Raw genomic sequence first — 16731 nt, forward strand, 5'->3', positions numbered from 1 at the left:
AAATAGCCCATAGCTTGTGAAGGAAATTAACATAGAATGACAACTTGTACTCTCTGTTTTATACAGTGCTTATTTCTATCTATACCTTGTTATCTTCATACATAATTACATATCAAACATCAACATTTCTTTCAACTATAAATAAAGTTGTTTTAAGTTCTTTCACTATACAATCATCCTATCGTCTTTCTCTTTCTCTTTTCATTCTCTTTCAAAATTCCTTCAGTTATATCAATCTTTTTCATTTTCTTGGAGAATGATTTAATAAATCAAGAAAATGTTGATACTTCCACCAATTGGTTCGACAAGCTAAAAGATTTTTCAAAAAAATTCAAGATGAAAGTTGAAAAAAAGGTCAAAAAAAATAAAGCAAATTGGTAAAGCTGATCTACAAAAATTTTGGCATGTATTTAAAGTAGGATTAGTTCTTACTTTAGTCTCAATATTCTACTACACAAAGACAATATATTAGAGCTTTGATCAACAAGCAATGTGAGTTATCCTCACTGTAATCGTTGCTTTTGAATTCTCTGTAGGTGATTCTTTTTCCTTTTTTTTTCCTACATTAATCTTCTATTTTGGTAGACCTATAAAAAGGATAAAAATATTATCAATATACAACTTCTATTGTTAATTAAAAAATCATTGTTCATTCTATTTTGCAATGAATTTGTGATGGGAATAAAAAATTATGTTAGCTGAATCGAATCATAAAAAATTGTTTGCTACAAATTATTTAAAGACAAGATGAATAGTATACTTGATTCCATGTATACATCAATTAATATTTGTTTTTTAGGTGCCATCATATCAAAGAGTATGAACAGAGGATTTAATTTAATACTACACTAGTTGATGTATTTGGTCTTGAAGCTAAATATTTAGCTGAATTGATTGAGAAAGAAGGTTCAAGTACTATAATTCTTGGATTTTTGATTTTCATTGTAGGTATGAAAATGCAATATATATAAAAGTATCAGGATGTGAAACTAAATGAAGTCAACATCAGAATATGCTTAAGTAAACGCAATTGAATTATGTTACAAGGATGATATATTACCTTATATTATGTTAAATGAGCATTATTATTCACAAAAAAGAATATGTTAAGTTGAATGAAAAGATTTTTGGTTAATTAATGTCCAAAAAAAGAAAGCTCCCTTATATATTTTCCCCTTGCAATAAGATAACTAATATTTTTCTATATATTAGAAGTGTGAGTTTCAACATGGTAGTTGTCAATAAAATTTAAAGTAAGGATATTCTAGTCATTATACTTCATTAAAATATTATTCATCTACATTATGTGTTTTAACTTTTTCTTTTTAGTATGACACGTAGCAGGGCATCTTAACTTTATCTCAATCTATTTCTCTTTCTAAGAATTTTCAAAGAACCATCTATGGTTTCTATCTATTCTCTGTGTAAAACAAAATGAGAGAGCAAGCATAATGTATAAACCCTCTATTTCTTTGTTCTGCAGGTATTTTTTTTCCATCAAAAGATTACACCATATTAATAAGAAATTATTTGGTGTTATGTTTTGGATGCATAAACTTCAGGTCAAAAGATTTGATAAACCCTCTACTTTTTTTTGTTCTACAGGTATTTTTTTCATCAAAAGATTATATCATATTAATAAGAAATTATTTGGTGTTCAGTTTTGAATTCATAAACTTCAGGTCAAAAGATTTGATAGCTGAATTATAAATCTTTTAACTTCTAATTTCTAACCTCGAAACATTAGATTTCACAAAAGAAAAGCAATTCTTTTTATTCCTATTTTAGTATACAAGTTGATGATTAATAGTAAAAAAGACGTGGAGGAACAATTTTTTGTTTTTGTTTTTTCCATTTTTATGGATAAAGTAAAAAATTACTTTAACCAGTTAAATGAGATAACTAATTTTGAATAACTTTCATCAAAGGTTTTACTTTGGATTTTCTGTATCTAACAGAAGAAGACCCAATTTCGTTAGATTGTTTACTTGGGGTTTCTATTGACTTCTGATTTTAATAGAAGAAGAAAATACCCAATTTATTTTTTCAATTTCTTCATAGATTAGATTGCTTTAAAAGATGTAGATTTGTAAAGAAGGATAGTTTGTATATTTTCTCATTCTTTACTTCTGCACTTTTTGCTCTAATAAGTGAATAATCTATTGGATTTTTAAAAGAGATAAAAGATATTTTGGATAAAAATAGGTATTTCTTAATTTACTTTATTTAAAAGGGTAAAATACTTAATTGTTATGTAATTACGTGTAAATTCATGACTTATTGTGATTTTGATATGAGTTGCAAATAGTTAGTCAATTTCTCTATTTTTTCATGTTTCAGTAACTTGATAAATCAGAAAAATATCTATTATCTATTGCAATGTTGACTTCACTCTTATTCTGATTGTTCTCTATTGATGAATTCTCTATGAAAATGTTACTTTATTAATAGTAGTTGTAGCTAGTGGCGGAGCCACAACCAACGAAGGGTGGTCAGATGAACACCCTTCGTCGGAAATTTTTTTGTGTATGTAGGTTAAATATAGATATTTATGGTTATATATATGTTATTGCACACCTTTGACAAGCTAGAGAAGCATAGTCCAGTGATCAAGAGTGTGCATTTCTGCATCAACAACCCGGGTTTGAACCTTGACAGGTGTAGCAATGCTTTATTTTCTTGGTTTTTTAAACAGTTCTTTGCCCAAGAGAAAATATGAACACCCTTAACCAAAAGTCTGACTCCGCCACTGGTTGTAGTGATGGCCAAATAGCAGTGAAAAGGGATTAAGAAAAAGGTTGAATACACGTAGGGCTTCTAAAAACACTTGGTAAGAATAAGAAGAATTTTCCATGCATTCTCTAACATAAGCAGTACCATTCACATCTATAATCATATTGCAATTTGTCAATTCTCTTATTTGAACATTATGGGTTTGTTTAAACCTATTTAAGTTTTTTTTCACACACATAATTCCTCAAGATTTGCTAAAGAAGTATTTAACTTCTTCATGAACTATTTGAAGAATATTAATTTAAATATTTTAGCAATGACCTTATCTCTCCTGTGTTACAGCATGGACAAGGAATTTCCAGAGCAGTGAGGCACATCGAATCGATGATAAGGATGTCTGAAGCCCATCCAAGGATGCATCTTAGACAACATATTACTCAAGAAGATGTAGATATGGCAATTCATGTCCTTCTGGATTCATTTATAAAAGCATTGCAAACGGTAATAATATCAGCACCGTACCTCATCGCCCCTCTATGTTTGACCTACATAACACATGATCATTTGATCAATTACTATAAAATGTTCAGTGTATGTTAATGTTTTACCGGATTTCTTACTTTTAGTAATGCGGGTAGATCTGTTAACCATTTTATTTGGAAGATGGGATAACAAAATACCCTCTAGAAAACCCCTCCAAAACCAAATATTTTTTGAAGTTTTCCTGCTTTTTATAAAAGTTCCATCTTACTGAAAGTAATACCTCTAAGTCAATCAGCTGATTCGTTGAATTTGTTAGGTCCCGTATCTAAATTTAGTCAGGCTGTTCAATACTGATCTTATTGGTTGCAAATGCTAGAAAGGATGTGTTTCAAGGGGATAGTGAACTTGCACTGATGTTTTTCGAATGGCTAAAGTAGAACAAAGATTACATTTTGGCTGAAGACATGAGGAGTATTAAGCTCAAACGTTCAATGATTGAAAGCGCTTCGAGATGTTTGGGAAGTAACAAAGATTGCAAAAGAAACAAATGAGAGAAGCACAAGCCATTAATCAACAGTGTCTTCGAAACTTTGATCTGAATGCAAGTTCTCCACTTTAAGCCGAATATCAACCCATGGACACTTCTTAGTCCTTGCCTCCATCGCGATTTACTTTGACGGCTTCTCAGTACAATTAATGTAAGAATCTCTCTGCTAGAAGAGAAATAGGATATAGGTGAGCTCGAGGAAATATTAATTTGGAAAAAGTATTCCTTACAAGAAGCTCTTGGCTTGCCCTTCACACTCACATCATGAACATAAGTTAAATCCTTTTTACTGGTGGCTAATCCTATAGGTTGTTAAACATATACAAGAGTTACTGATCAAAAGCACACTTCAACTATCAATTCTCTTTTCCTACCTGGGATAGGCAAAGGGAATAACTAACAGTAGTTGTGTGTTATGATAAATAGTTGGCGATAGTTTATGTTGGAAACTCGCACACCTGATTCTTCATGTATGAAATTCAAAATCAGGATACTTTAGGTGTAAATTTGACCATTCACCCTATTTATAACGATTGTATATGTATATATCTATTGTGTGAATGTTGTTTAAATTTCGTTATGTTGTTCTTCAACAGGCTATTCCAACGGAGAAGAATCTCAAATTTCTCCTGCAAAAAATGCGGAAACAAAGTGATGTTAACAATCTAGGAAGAATTATGTTGCTGAAGGTACTTCAATTTTACATCCTTATAAATGGTGATTCAATTCTTCATGTTGGGCCCGTGCTAACACGGGCCATGCCCCTCTAGTGTATTTATATATGGAAGATATGTTTTATGATATATGATGAATTAGTCCAGATGACGTACTATTAGAGGGTGCATTATGTATATTATATTATGGAATATATAAAGGGACTTTAGGATCTATAGATATTGGATTTGGAGTATATATGTATATTATGGGAAGGGTATTATTCACACACAAAAAAAATGTTATTAGTTAGTGGAATGCATGGGCTGCTTGGTTATATAAGGTCCGCGAAGTGAAAGGTCCCTTATACATTTTCCCTTTTTAAGAATTAAAAAAAAAAAAGGGGGGGGGGGGGGGGGGGGGGGTAGTCTTGCTATGTCATTTGATATTTGGCAAGTGTCAGATTATTATACCAAGATACAAATCTATATAAGGGGGAGGGGGTTGTGTCAAATTATTATATCTGAATCCAAATCTATGTAAGGGGAGGGGGTTTGCCATGTCATTTGATATTTGGCGAGTGTCAGTTTATTGATACTCAGACACAAATTAATGCTTATATATATAACAAGGATGCTTCATGATAAGTGAAGAGTTAGTATAGATGACGTTCTATTTAGAAGTATATCAAGGAAGTATAGTTAGTTAGATATGAATCTCTTTTATATATTTTACCTTTATAAGATAAAAAAAGAAACATAAACTTGTCACATCATTTGATACTTGGCGAGGGTTTAGATTACTGACGCCCATTCACAAATTCGTATATAGTGTTATATATTAGAAGTATATCAAGGAATCATGGTTGAAACTGAATGTTCTCTTATATATTACCTTTTTAAGATAGAAAAGGAAAAATAAACTTGCCACGTCATTTGATTTTTTATGAGTACTAGATAGTTGATATCGTACACAAGTTTGTAATGATGAGGATGCTCTATGATAACTGATGAGTTACTATAGATGATATTTTGTTTATAAGTATATCAAGAAAGTTAGAAATGAAAAATCCGTTATATATTACCTTTTTAAGACAATGGAGGGAAAAAATAAATTTGTCACGTCATTTGATATTTGGGGAATGTTAAATTATTGATACCGTACACAAGTTCGTACTTATATAACGAGTATGCTTTATGATAAGTGATGAGTTAGTACAAATGGTATTCTATTTAGACATATATCAAGGAATCATATAGTTGGTTAGAAATGGAAGGTCTCCGATGTTTTACCTTTTTGAACTAAAAAAGAGGAAATAAACTTTTCACTGTTATTTGATATTTGGCGAGTGGTAGATATTGAAACTTGTATATCAGTCCATACTTATATAACGACACATTATGATAAGTGATTAAGTTAGCACAAATGGCGTTCTAGAAGTATATCAAAGAATCATAGTTAGTTAGAAATGAAAGCTCTGTTATGTGTTTATCTTTCTAAGATGAAAAAGGAGAAATAAACTTGTCGCGTTATTTGATATTTGGCAAGAGTAAGATTACTGACACTCGTATATCAATTCGTACTTATATAACACCGGTTCTTTATGATAAGTGATGACTTAGTGTAGATGAGATATTATTAGAAGTATATCAATGAATCACACTCAGTTAGAAATGTAAGTTCTCTTATAAATATTTTACCTTTTTAAGATAAAAAAGAGAAAATAAACTTTAACACGTTCAATTTTAACGAATACTAAGTAAGTAATACCGTATACAAGTTCGTACGTGTATAATGAAGATGCTTTATAATAAGTGATGAATTAGTACGTACTGTGTACTATTCACAGGTAGAAGGGAGCATAGGGTTTGAAATGGATTTGGAATAATATATTTAACATTAAATTAATTGATCAATTTATTAAACATTAAACAATTTTTTAACTTCGAAGAATTCCACGTCAATGAAAAATGGATGGTTAATCTCCTTATATTGGAGACGAACTTAGGTTTTAAGGATGACGGAGACGCCACTTGAAGGGGTTGTATGTTAATTGAGGAAGTTTTACATGATCCTTTTTTAGGTATAGATATACCAATTTTTTTGAAGTTAACGTTGCACGTGCACCCCTATCCTTCCACTTGAGTCTGTCTCTAAAATCAATAGACCCTATGATTAAGTTATTGAAGTTCTCTAAAGTGAGCTTGCATAGAATTCAAGTTGTACATAAACATCTCCCTAATATCGATGTTTATTTCAATTGATTTTAATTGTTATAGTGAAACTATTACTATAGAGCATATAACATAACATGACATAAATTATGTATTCAGCAATAAACATGGCTATGATAGTAAATGTTATTATAAAGAATGTCTATTATAAAAAGGTCTGATCAGAATTTTACATCATTAAGTCAACTTTTTGAAACCACTTAGTCATTTATTTCTTAGATTAGGAAAAATGTCATAATTATAAATTCTACAATTTAAAAAGGTTTAACTATAGATAATAACAATAACAGTATTATATTAATTATAATTTCATAAATGAAATCTAGGTAAGGTAGTGTGAATATGGTCTTATCCTATCTTATTACTTCCTCCATTTTAATTTTTTTTAATTATTGACTTGACACATATTCTAAAAAATAATAAATAACATGATTAGTTTTACTATGTTACTCTTTGAATATAATAAATTTAATATTTTAAAAAATGCATTGGATATAATTAACCGTATAGATAATTATCCACTAATTTTTCAAACTGTATAAAAATTAGTCAATATCTTTCTTTAGTAATATGAACAAGTAAATATGGACAAAAGATGCACGAAGATAAAGAGAGCTTTTACCATAAATTATTGAGCAAAGAAAATTATTTAGAGTAACAATACAACAACAACAACAAAAATAACATATTTAGTTTATTCTCACAAAGTAGAAATCCGATGAGGGTAAAGGATATGTGTATCACTGTTTCAAAGATAAGGTAAGGAGACCATTTTCAAAAGATTAAAATAACATCACAAAACATAAAAAGGAAAGTAGCATTTAAGACCTTTTACCATAAATCCTCATCCCAAAAGAAATTATTTGAAGTAACAATACAACAACAACAATAAATCCATTTTATTTCTACAAAATAGGATTCGAAAAGAATAAAATATATGCAGTTCATAACACTTCCTCATAGATGAGATAGGAAGACTGTTTCCGAAAGATTAAAGTAACAATACACATAACATAAAAATGAAAGTACCATTTAACACCTTTTATCATAAATCTCGATCCAAAAAAAATATTTAAAATAACCGTACAACAAAAAGAGTAATAATATACCCAGTTTATTTCTATAAAGTGAAAATTCGGGGAGGATAAAATGTATACATTTGGTATCACTGCTTCGAAAGTGAGATAGGGAGACTGTTTCAAAAAAATTTAAGTAACAATACAAATAGCATATAAAAGAAAGTAGCATTTAGGATTAAAGTTTTATCTTTGCAACTTCTACCTATTCAATAAATAAATCCAAGAAAAGAATAAATGAAAGAAGCGTTACAAATTGCAACTTTGCCTCTTTTAGCGGTAAAGATTGTCATCATTCTATTTCCCTACCTGTAAGTCCCGTACTTATTCAAGTACCATAACTCTCTTACTTAACTCACCATTTATAATTATTGCAAAGTGCCAAAATTATTATTTAAAAAATGTTCATTTTGCTTTAGTTGAGAAGTTGAAGTAAATAAATATAGCTGATTTCTTATCTTAATTTTGTCTTAGTTGAGGTCATTTTTTCGGTAAAGTCTTGCCTTTTTAGCCTCTTTGTCCCCTCTCTTTCCCACACTCCCCCACACACCCTATCCCGTAAAGATTTTTTTACTTTGTTAATTTTAAATTCTTGAATTTAACCTTGAAAATATTGATATCCAGAACTTATAATTTTTCTTCTCTTATCCCTTTTTTTTAAAAACAAAAAAAGCAAAAGAAAAAAAAACAATTCTAATACCACATTCAATTATTAAAATATGTAGTTATCTCATCTAAAAGCTTAGTATTTGAGATTGGAAGAACAAATAATTCTCATGGACGATCAAACTTATGATAAACATTGATATGCAAAAAAATATTATTAAAATATTCAACCTCAATATTTCTTTCAACTATAAATAGAGCTGTTTGAAATTCTTTCACTATACAATCATCCTATCACTTTTCTCTTTCTCTCTCAAAACCCCTTTTGTTGTTTTAATATTTTTCATTCTCATGGAGATTGATTCAACAAATCAAGAAAATGTTGGAGCTTCCACCAATTGGTGCGACAAGCTTAAAGATTTTCCAAGAAAATTCAAAATGAAAGTCGAAAAAATTTTCAAGAACATAAAGCAAATTGGCGAAGATGATCCACGAAAATTTTGGCATGCATTCAAAGTAGGAATAGCTTTGACGTTGGTCTCAATGTTTTACTACTCAAGACCAATGTATCAGAGCTTTGATGAACAAACAATGTGGATTGTGCTCACTGTGTTGGTTGCTTTTGAATTCACTGCAGGTGATTTTTTTTCTCTACATCAATCTTCTATTTTGATACACCTACAAATAAGATAGAAATGTTATTAATAAACATTTCTATTGTTAAATAAAGAAAAAATATTGTTCATCCTATTTTGCAAAAATTAGGGATAAGATCAAAATTTATGTTAATTGGATCGAATCTTAAAAAAATTGATAGCTCCAGATTATTTGAAGACATGATGAATATTGTTCTTAATTTCGTGTAGATATATCTATTGATATTTATTTTTCAGGTGCCACTATATCAAAGAGTATGAACAGAGAATTTGGTACTGCACTAGCTGGTGCATTTGGTCTTGGAGCTAAATATTTAGCTGAATTGAGTGGGAAAGAAGGGCCAGATCCTATAATTCTTGGGATTTTGATTTTCATTGTAGGTATGAAAATGCTGCATTTATAAGAACATAAAGATGTGAAACTAAATGAAGTCAACATTTTTTTTCATACACAAAATCACTAAAATTTATTTTATTTAATGACACTCACTTAAATATTAATTTCACACTAACTACATTCTAATCTATTTTTGAAAAATCTTCATTGGTATGAAGCTTCGAATTAAATAAGTACAACTCTAAAACAGTGGCAAGTGAAATTTCATAAAAAAATATTTCTTGGCTAAAAAGCTTCTCATTTAAAATTATAATAAGAAATATAAGAAAAATGAAATTTTAAGTAAATAAGTTGAAAATAAAGATATAGGGTCACAGAAATTGAAACGAGTTTAAGGAATATAATTTTAACCCCTTTTTATTGATATCCTTGCAGGTACTTTAGGTACATTTACAAGATTTTACCCTCATATTAAGAAAAAGTATGACTATGGAACTGTGATATTTGTCTTGACTTTCAGCTTAGTCGTTGTCTCTAGTTATCGAATAGAAGATATACTTCAATTTGCTCAACGACGGATAACCACCATTCTTATTGGTGTCTCCACTGTCATGGTCATCTCCATGGTTGTCCATCCGGTGTGGGCGGGAGAAGACCTTGTTAAGCTTGTTAGTGTCAATCTTGAAAAGCTAGCAAACTCCTTAGAAGGTTTGTTTTGAGTTTATTTGATTTTTTTCTTTTAAGTTGTTCGAAAAAATAATTTACTTTTTAATTTAAAGAATGTAAACACATAATTTTATCCCGTCAAAAATATTTCTTATTCCAATATCACACAATTTAACCTTATTTTTATAATTTTTCGCAAGAAAATAAATATCCACCTCATCTTTTAGTCATTTATGTATTTATTTTTGTTTTTATTTTGTTTTATCCAAATAACAAGTCATAACAAACTTTGTCTCATTCTAATATTCCGACAACCCACCCAAGAAAAAATGAACACCTAACCTCTACCCCTCCAATTAAAAAACAACACCTCACCTCTCACCTAAACACCTCATACCCCTACCCTCACCCCTAACCCACGTGACCTTACTCTTTTTCTTGGCCACAAAGAAATACACAATATACATATACACTGACGGGGACCCAAATAGGGAAATAATTTCCATAGATAGAGAATATACACACAGAAATCCTCTCCCATTCTTGAACAACAACAACACAGCAACACAAAATCCACCTTCTTCACTGACCCTCTAAAAGATTCCTCACACCAATCCTCCACTGTTTTTAATTTTTACTCTACACACACACTGAGAGATTGGAGTGAGAGACGAAGGGAGATCTATGAAAGAGTGAGAAATGTGAGAGAAAAACAATAAAGATCTGAGTTTGAGTGGGAGAGAGAAGAGAAAACCATGCGAGAGAGGGTGTAAAATATGAAAGCTGAAAAAAGAGGAGATCGGAGATAACAGTTTTGGCGAGCTCACGCCGAAAACTCGCCAGTAAATCACCAAAAACCCGACCCCGTCCCTTTTCTGGCGAACGCTTAACGAAAATCCATCAGAAACCGCTGGGAAACCACCGAACTGAATCAACTAGTCCCGATTTCAGCGAGATCTGCCGAAAAAGGAACGGAGCAATGACAGGGACTGCCGGTTCGAGTATGGGTATCTCGTTATTTCTTGATTTCAATTCGGGATGTCAAAAATAGAATGAAAAAGGCACATCGAGATTGGTTTGTTCATTGTTGAGGTTTGATTCGAGGTTTTGAATGCGGTTCTATTCGGAAGGACTATCTCCCGTTGAAATAAAATTGAGGTCCAATTTTCTACTCTATTTCTTCCTATTTTTATTTTAATGTGATGTTCATGTTATGATTTGCATGATTCGTGTGGTTGATGCGTTTGATAAGGTGGTTAAACAATTTTATTTTTCGTGATTTGTTGTTGACTTTGTATGAAAATTGAATAATCATATGGGTGGAAAGAAATTTTGGGAGGCAGAATTGAAATATGATAAAAAATGAATATTGATTATTTTGATTCGTTGACAATTTTTAAATTCAGAATAAGTATTGATGTCGTTAAATGCAATAGTATCATAATAGGTTGAAATTTGGTAGGCAAACGGTATGTCGGGTAAGCAAATCTAGGAATTGTGAATTGTTGGATGATTTGAAACGATTGTTGAATGATTTGGTTTTCTAGCACTGAAAAAATGTATTCATTTAGCCGGGGAATGCTCCGAGGCTCATTGTATTTATTCACCGGGGAATGCCCCGATGTATTATGTTGGCGGAGGATGTTAGTGATCAAGACCCTAGGCATCGGGTAAAGCACGGGAGCATAGTTCAGGATTAGTGTAGTTTAAAATAGGATTTATTTTTCCGCATTTTTATTTTGGGACTGTATAATTGGAATGAACACTATATTTTGAATTTGTTTTGATTCGTGTGTTTGATTGATTGTTATATGTGTTTTTGTGCAGTTTATACATTTTTAATGTCAAATTAGCCGATATACTCCACCAAGCGATCGTGGTCGAACCACGGGATCGAGGGGTTCTTAACTTTCCTTCGGTCAATAGAATTCCTTTACCAGAATCTCTGTTCGCGGATCAGTTTTAGAGTCAAACTATTTTGAAAAAAGATTTTCAAAGGTGACTTGGTACACCCGATTTATGTCAAGTGGCGACTCTGAATTTAATTGTAAATAATTCTTTTCAAAATAAATTTTCATCTTTTTGTCACTTTAATAATAAAAACTCTGTTAAAACTTTCAAACTTAAAACAAATAATTTGGGGTTAAAAAAAAGGGTGTGACAGCTCTGGCGACTCTGTTGGGGAACTTTTCAGAGTTCGAGCTTATTTTGGAGTTGTATTGGCTTAGTTTGGCACTATAGGTGTATAGACATTTTGTTTGTGTTGTTTTGTGTTATTGTAATATCACTGCTGAGTGCCTACATGCTCTTTGTTTACAGTTTTTATCTTATGTGTTACCGCTTTATATCTGGCATCATGTGCATAACCCGAGTCATTCTTTCTGCAACAAGTCTATAGTACATGTGTTGTACACGACCTCTAGTTGAGTCACCCTTATTTTGGGGGGTCCGTCGGTGTTATGGATTAAGTGGAAAGCAAAGCAGCCACTATCGACCTTACGCCCTCCCGAACAGCCTTGTTAGTGAACCCCAATGTAGGTCAGCCTTTAAGTCATGCTTATGTCCATCATATTGAAGACCTAGCGGGGCCCACTTGGTCCTTCGTAGGAAACTCACCTCTAAAGCATCCCTACGTGCTAAATGTTGCATCTTTGAGGGTAACGAGGTCATTTGACAGACTGATTCGGGCAAAAACATGAGTTACAAGTAAGTGTGTAGGAAGAAAATTGTTGAAAAAAGGAAGAAAAAAAGACAGTGAAAAAAAAGAAGAGATTCGGTAGTTTTTAGGGTTCTTTATGGCTTTTGTTTTTCACAATTCAAAAATTCAAAAAAAAAAGTCTTTTTTACTTTTTGCACTTATTTATCAAAAAATCAAAAATGTTAAAAACATTTTCCTTTTATTTTTTTAATAAGCATTCATAATTCGAAAACTCCCAAAAAATTTTTATATAGTCGTAGGTTTTTATAACAGAAAATGCAAAAAAAGATGGTAGAAATTTGTACATTTCCTGTAATGAAATTACCAAAAAGATTTTTCTTCATAATTATTGGTGTCAGTTTTAGTTGAAGTTTCTAAATAAAACCCAAAAAAGATTTCATTCGTTTGTCTTTGGTTGTGTCTTTTAAGTTAGGGTCAATCTGTTGGTTAATCATTAATTGTCCAATCAGGACGAACTACGCATACCTGATTCCCTTCCCTTGGGTTGGGATACATAGGTAACCCGTGGTGAGTCCGGTAATCTTTATTTTTTGACCTTTTTCTTAGTCTTAGCTTAGGTTTTGATCTGTGTAATCTAGTGTCGTTAGCTTGTCCTAGCCAAGTATGCTGATTTTATTCAGTGGTACTGTTCGGTAATTTGGAGTCATAAAGTGGCCTGTCCCTTCGGCATATCCGCGTCAAAGTCCTAAGGGTTGGGAATCTTTTTCTCCTATTGAATTTTTGGAAGTAACATCTTATGTGTTATTACAGGATGGATTTGTCCGCCAAGTCTAGAGTCTTGATGGTTGTCAAGGTGCCTAAAAAGTTAATCAAGTGGTGGGACATGTTTAACTATGTTGACCAGCAAAAACTGATTAAAATATTAGGTGATCTTATAGAACTTCTGCATATTACCTCTCGTCCAGATCTAATAAAGGCTGTGTTGACCTTTCGGGATCCGAGTAGTTTGGTGTTCAGGTTTGGAAAGCGTGAAATGACTCCTACTTTGACAGAAATATCTAGTCTGTTGCATTTGACCTATATCGATAAAGGTATAATTCGAGCTCGAAATCATACTGGCATGAGGTTTTTGCAATATTGTGGGTTAAAAAGTAAAGATACGTATTTGGGTTGTTTGAATGATTCGTGGGTTTCCTTAGATTTTTTGTTCGCTAGATTCGGGCCCTTGGAAAGTTTTGATTGCTTTTGGGATGGATTTCATATGACTAAGGAGAAGTGGGAGAGAAATCTTCTTGAAGTCTTTACCCTTTCTTTGTTAGGTACTTTAGTATTTCCAGTAGAAGAAAGACGCATAAATACACGTTTGCAATCTGTAGTGATGGCCTTATTTCATGAGGAACAAGGGGACAAGGTTACTTTCATACCTATGATCTTAACAGAAATATACAAGGCTTTAATCGAAGTGAAGGAAGGGATGAGATTTTTTAGGGAAGTAACCTGATGTTGCAACTATGATTGATGGAGCATTTGAATGCACCTTCTCTAATTAGACCGGATGTGATTGACCGTTGTATGCCCAATCGAGTGAAAGCCTCGGGAAAAAGAATGTGTGTTTCCAAATGCTCGCTACCCGTGGGAATCGAGGCTTGGATTGAATTTCCCGAGTCAAGAGCTGAGTATACCATTCTATGGAGATGTCCATGGCTTCGTCAAAAAACAATCTTATCTGGGTGTCAGATGCAACTCCTTTTGGTTATGATAGGACCTAATTGTACTCGACCATACACTCCTGCTAGGGTAATGCGCCAATTGGGTAGATTGCAAGACGTTCCACCAGTGGTGGATCTTTTAAAAGATGTCGAGTACTTTAAGAACCAAGCCTTAGGTGAGAGCAAATATGAACGATTCTTGAATCACGTGACAGAGATGGGTGTGGAAACTTTCAAAGAAGGTTTGGATAATCCAGGGTACACTCCAAGATATGAGATCCGGCTACAAATCATACCTCGAGGTGTAAGTAGGTCATTACCAGTGCAACTTAGAGGGCGGATACAAGAAACGGGCATAGGTGATGACAGGGGAAACATGAACTTGGGGGAAAAATATAGTTATTGAGAGTTTAGTTATTAGGCTTGCTCACAAATTTACAAGGGTTTCAGAAAAATGTTTTCATCTGTACTCCCCAAGAGGCAGGATTACGTGCTAGGAGTTTCTTCCCCAATATCAGAACGTCCTTACAAGATATGCTACAAAGTTTGAATGGGAGAAAGAGAACTTCACAAACAGGTTCATCTCAGCCAGGGTCATCAGATAAAGCACCAGTTTGAAGGGGCATTTCTTATCCTTTATTTTGAGTCCTTTATTTTTCTGTCATTGTATTGTTGTGTCTTTGTTAAAGTTTGTGTCAAGTTTGTTTTAAACTCTAGGGTCTTCATTAGGAATGTCACGCATTTCGTCCTGTGGGTTTAGAGTGTTGTTTAGTCTTGGTTGATTAGTTTTAAGGTTGTGTTAAATTCGAAGTCAATTTTAGTTGTCTTTTTATGAAATGTAGTAACCTGCGTTGTTCTTTCTTTTATTTATTTTTCATCGAAAAAAAATCAAAAATCATAAAAATCTTCTACCTTGTGATTTTATGCACATGCCTCCCGAACTACGCAAGATCTGATTCATGAACAACATGATACGTAGGCAACCTATTTTTGAGTTCGATCTAATCATTTTGTTTCTTTAATATTTTCCAACTCTCCTCTTTTTAAGAAAAGCAAAAGCCATAAAGAATGATAAAAGGAAATGAGATAGCGAGAGAAGAAAAGAAAGGAAGAGCAATGAGAGAAGAAAAGAAAGGAATAGCAATGAGAGAAGAAAAGAGCAAGAAAAAAAGACTGATGTAAAAGAAGAGAGAAGTGAGGGTGAAAAATAGAAAGAGCGAGGTATGATAATGTAATGGAAAATCGGGATGATGTTAAAATGGTCCCATTACCCTTAAAGGCCGGTAGAAATGTGCATAAACATAGGATGTATACAATGTGATTTCTATGCTTGTTGCCTGACCAAATTTTAATGGGTTTTGTCTTTGATGAGCATGTTTTTCAAATAAGTAGTTGGTTTGTAGCACTCTGGCTAGTCACCCGTACTTCACTAGATCAAAAGCGAAGCTTGCCATGGCTAGTTGGGAGATTGAAAATTCACTCATTGACCCAAATCAGGATCCCAGGAAAGAAAGTTCAGAACGCAATGATGAGGTATTGAGAATTAGACAACAACTGATAGATCTGCACCGAGCATGGGCTAGTAGCATGCCTCCTCCTCCACTCCCTGAAGATCTTGGAAATATCCCAAATTGCCCACCGCTTTCTCAAGTGCAATTCTCTGTTCCTATTAAGTCATCAGAGCACGTACCAGGATTCACTTTGTGGAAATATTACCCTGGCACTTCTAGTGTGCCTCTGGCAGTTCCTTAACCAAGGCCCGTGACTCAGCCGGCGCCACCGGCAACGCCTGTGTTCGTGGTTCCGCCACCACCTGAAGCTCCTACCTATGTTGTGCGTCTGATAATGGTGCTTTCTCGGTCTGCTAGTGAGCCAGTATTGAAGGTTTCAGATAATCAGTATTATGCCACGGAGCCTACTTTGAGGATTAATGAACCGTATGGGTACACTCAGCTACCTGTATTTCCATTTGATACGGAGAAACCTGTCGCAACAGAGGAACAGGAGGTCATAGCGCAAAAATTGAAAAGTTTGGAACAGGCCATGAGGAATTTCCAGGGAATCGAAGGTTATAAGAGTGTTTCCTATAAATATCTTTGCATGTTCCCAGACGTCAACCTTCCCCTCGGTTTTAAAATGACTAAGTTTGAGAAGTATGCTAGGCACGGTGATCCCATGGCGCACTTGAGACATTACTGCAACCAATTGAGGGCTGCAGGGGGAAGGGAAGAGTTGCTCATGGATTTCTTTGGCCAGAGTCTTTCTGATTTGGCTTTAGAATAGTTTGTCGATCAAGATATCGACAAATAGAACAACTGGGATGACTTAGCTTCTGAGTTTGTGCAATATTTTCAGTATAACGTTGACCTGA

General features: G+C 33.0%; 2 protein-coding genes across 2 annotated transcripts; both read left to right on the plus strand.

The window, feature by feature from the left end:
* The first annotated feature begins 1474 nt into the window (after positions 1 to 1474).
* On the plus strand, positions 1475 to 4585 carry LOC107846334 (DNA replication licensing factor MCM2-like). Its single transcript, XM_047394417.1, has 3 exons — positions 1475 to 1605; positions 3076 to 3234; positions 4360 to 4585. Exons 2-3 carry the CDS (start codon positions 3118 to 3120, stop codon positions 4531 to 4533), a joined length of 291 nt encoding a protein of 96 aa, XP_047250373.1. The 5' UTR covers positions 1475 to 1605; positions 3076 to 3117; the 3' UTR covers positions 4534 to 4585.
* Positions 4586 to 4984: 399 nt separating this feature from the next.
* On the plus strand, positions 4985 to 11818 carry LOC107860993 (aluminum-activated malate transporter 8). Its single transcript, XM_047394416.1, has 3 exons — positions 4985 to 8970; positions 9227 to 9370; positions 9762 to 11818. Exons 1-3 carry the CDS (start codon positions 8685 to 8687, stop codon positions 10043 to 10045), a joined length of 714 nt encoding a protein of 237 aa, XP_047250372.1. The 5' UTR covers positions 4985 to 8684; the 3' UTR covers positions 10046 to 11818.
* The last annotated feature ends 4913 nt before the right edge of the window (positions 11819 to 16731 follow it).

This window comes from Capsicum annuum, chromosome 8 (genome assembly GCF_002878395.1).
Source record: "Capsicum annuum cultivar UCD-10X-F1 chromosome 8, UCD10Xv1.1, whole genome shotgun sequence".
Taxonomy (NCBI): domain Eukaryota; kingdom Viridiplantae; phylum Streptophyta; class Magnoliopsida; order Solanales; family Solanaceae; genus Capsicum; species Capsicum annuum.

Excerpts from the sequence above, each read along its gene's own strand:
- LOC107860993 (XM_047394416.1), top strand. The coding sequence starts at position 8,685 with ATGGAGATTGATTCAACAAATCAAGAAAATGTTGGAGCTTCCACCAAT. Across the intron at positions 8,971-9,226 it reads TGCTTTTGAATTCACTGCAG|GTGCCACTATATCAAAGAGT; the intron begins GTGATTTTTTTT and ends TTTATTTTTCAG. Across the intron at positions 9,371-9,761 it reads GATTTTGATTTTCATTGTAG|GTACTTTAGGTACATTTACA; the intron begins GTATGAAAATGC and ends ATATCCTTGCAG.
- LOC107846334 (XM_047394417.1), top strand. The coding sequence starts at position 3,118 with ATGATAAGGATGTCTGAAGCCCATCCAAGGATGCATCTTAGACAACAT. Across the intron at positions 3,235-4,359 it reads TTATAAAAGCATTGCAAACG|GCTATTCCAACGGAGAAGAA; the intron begins GTAATAATATCA and ends GTTCTTCAACAG.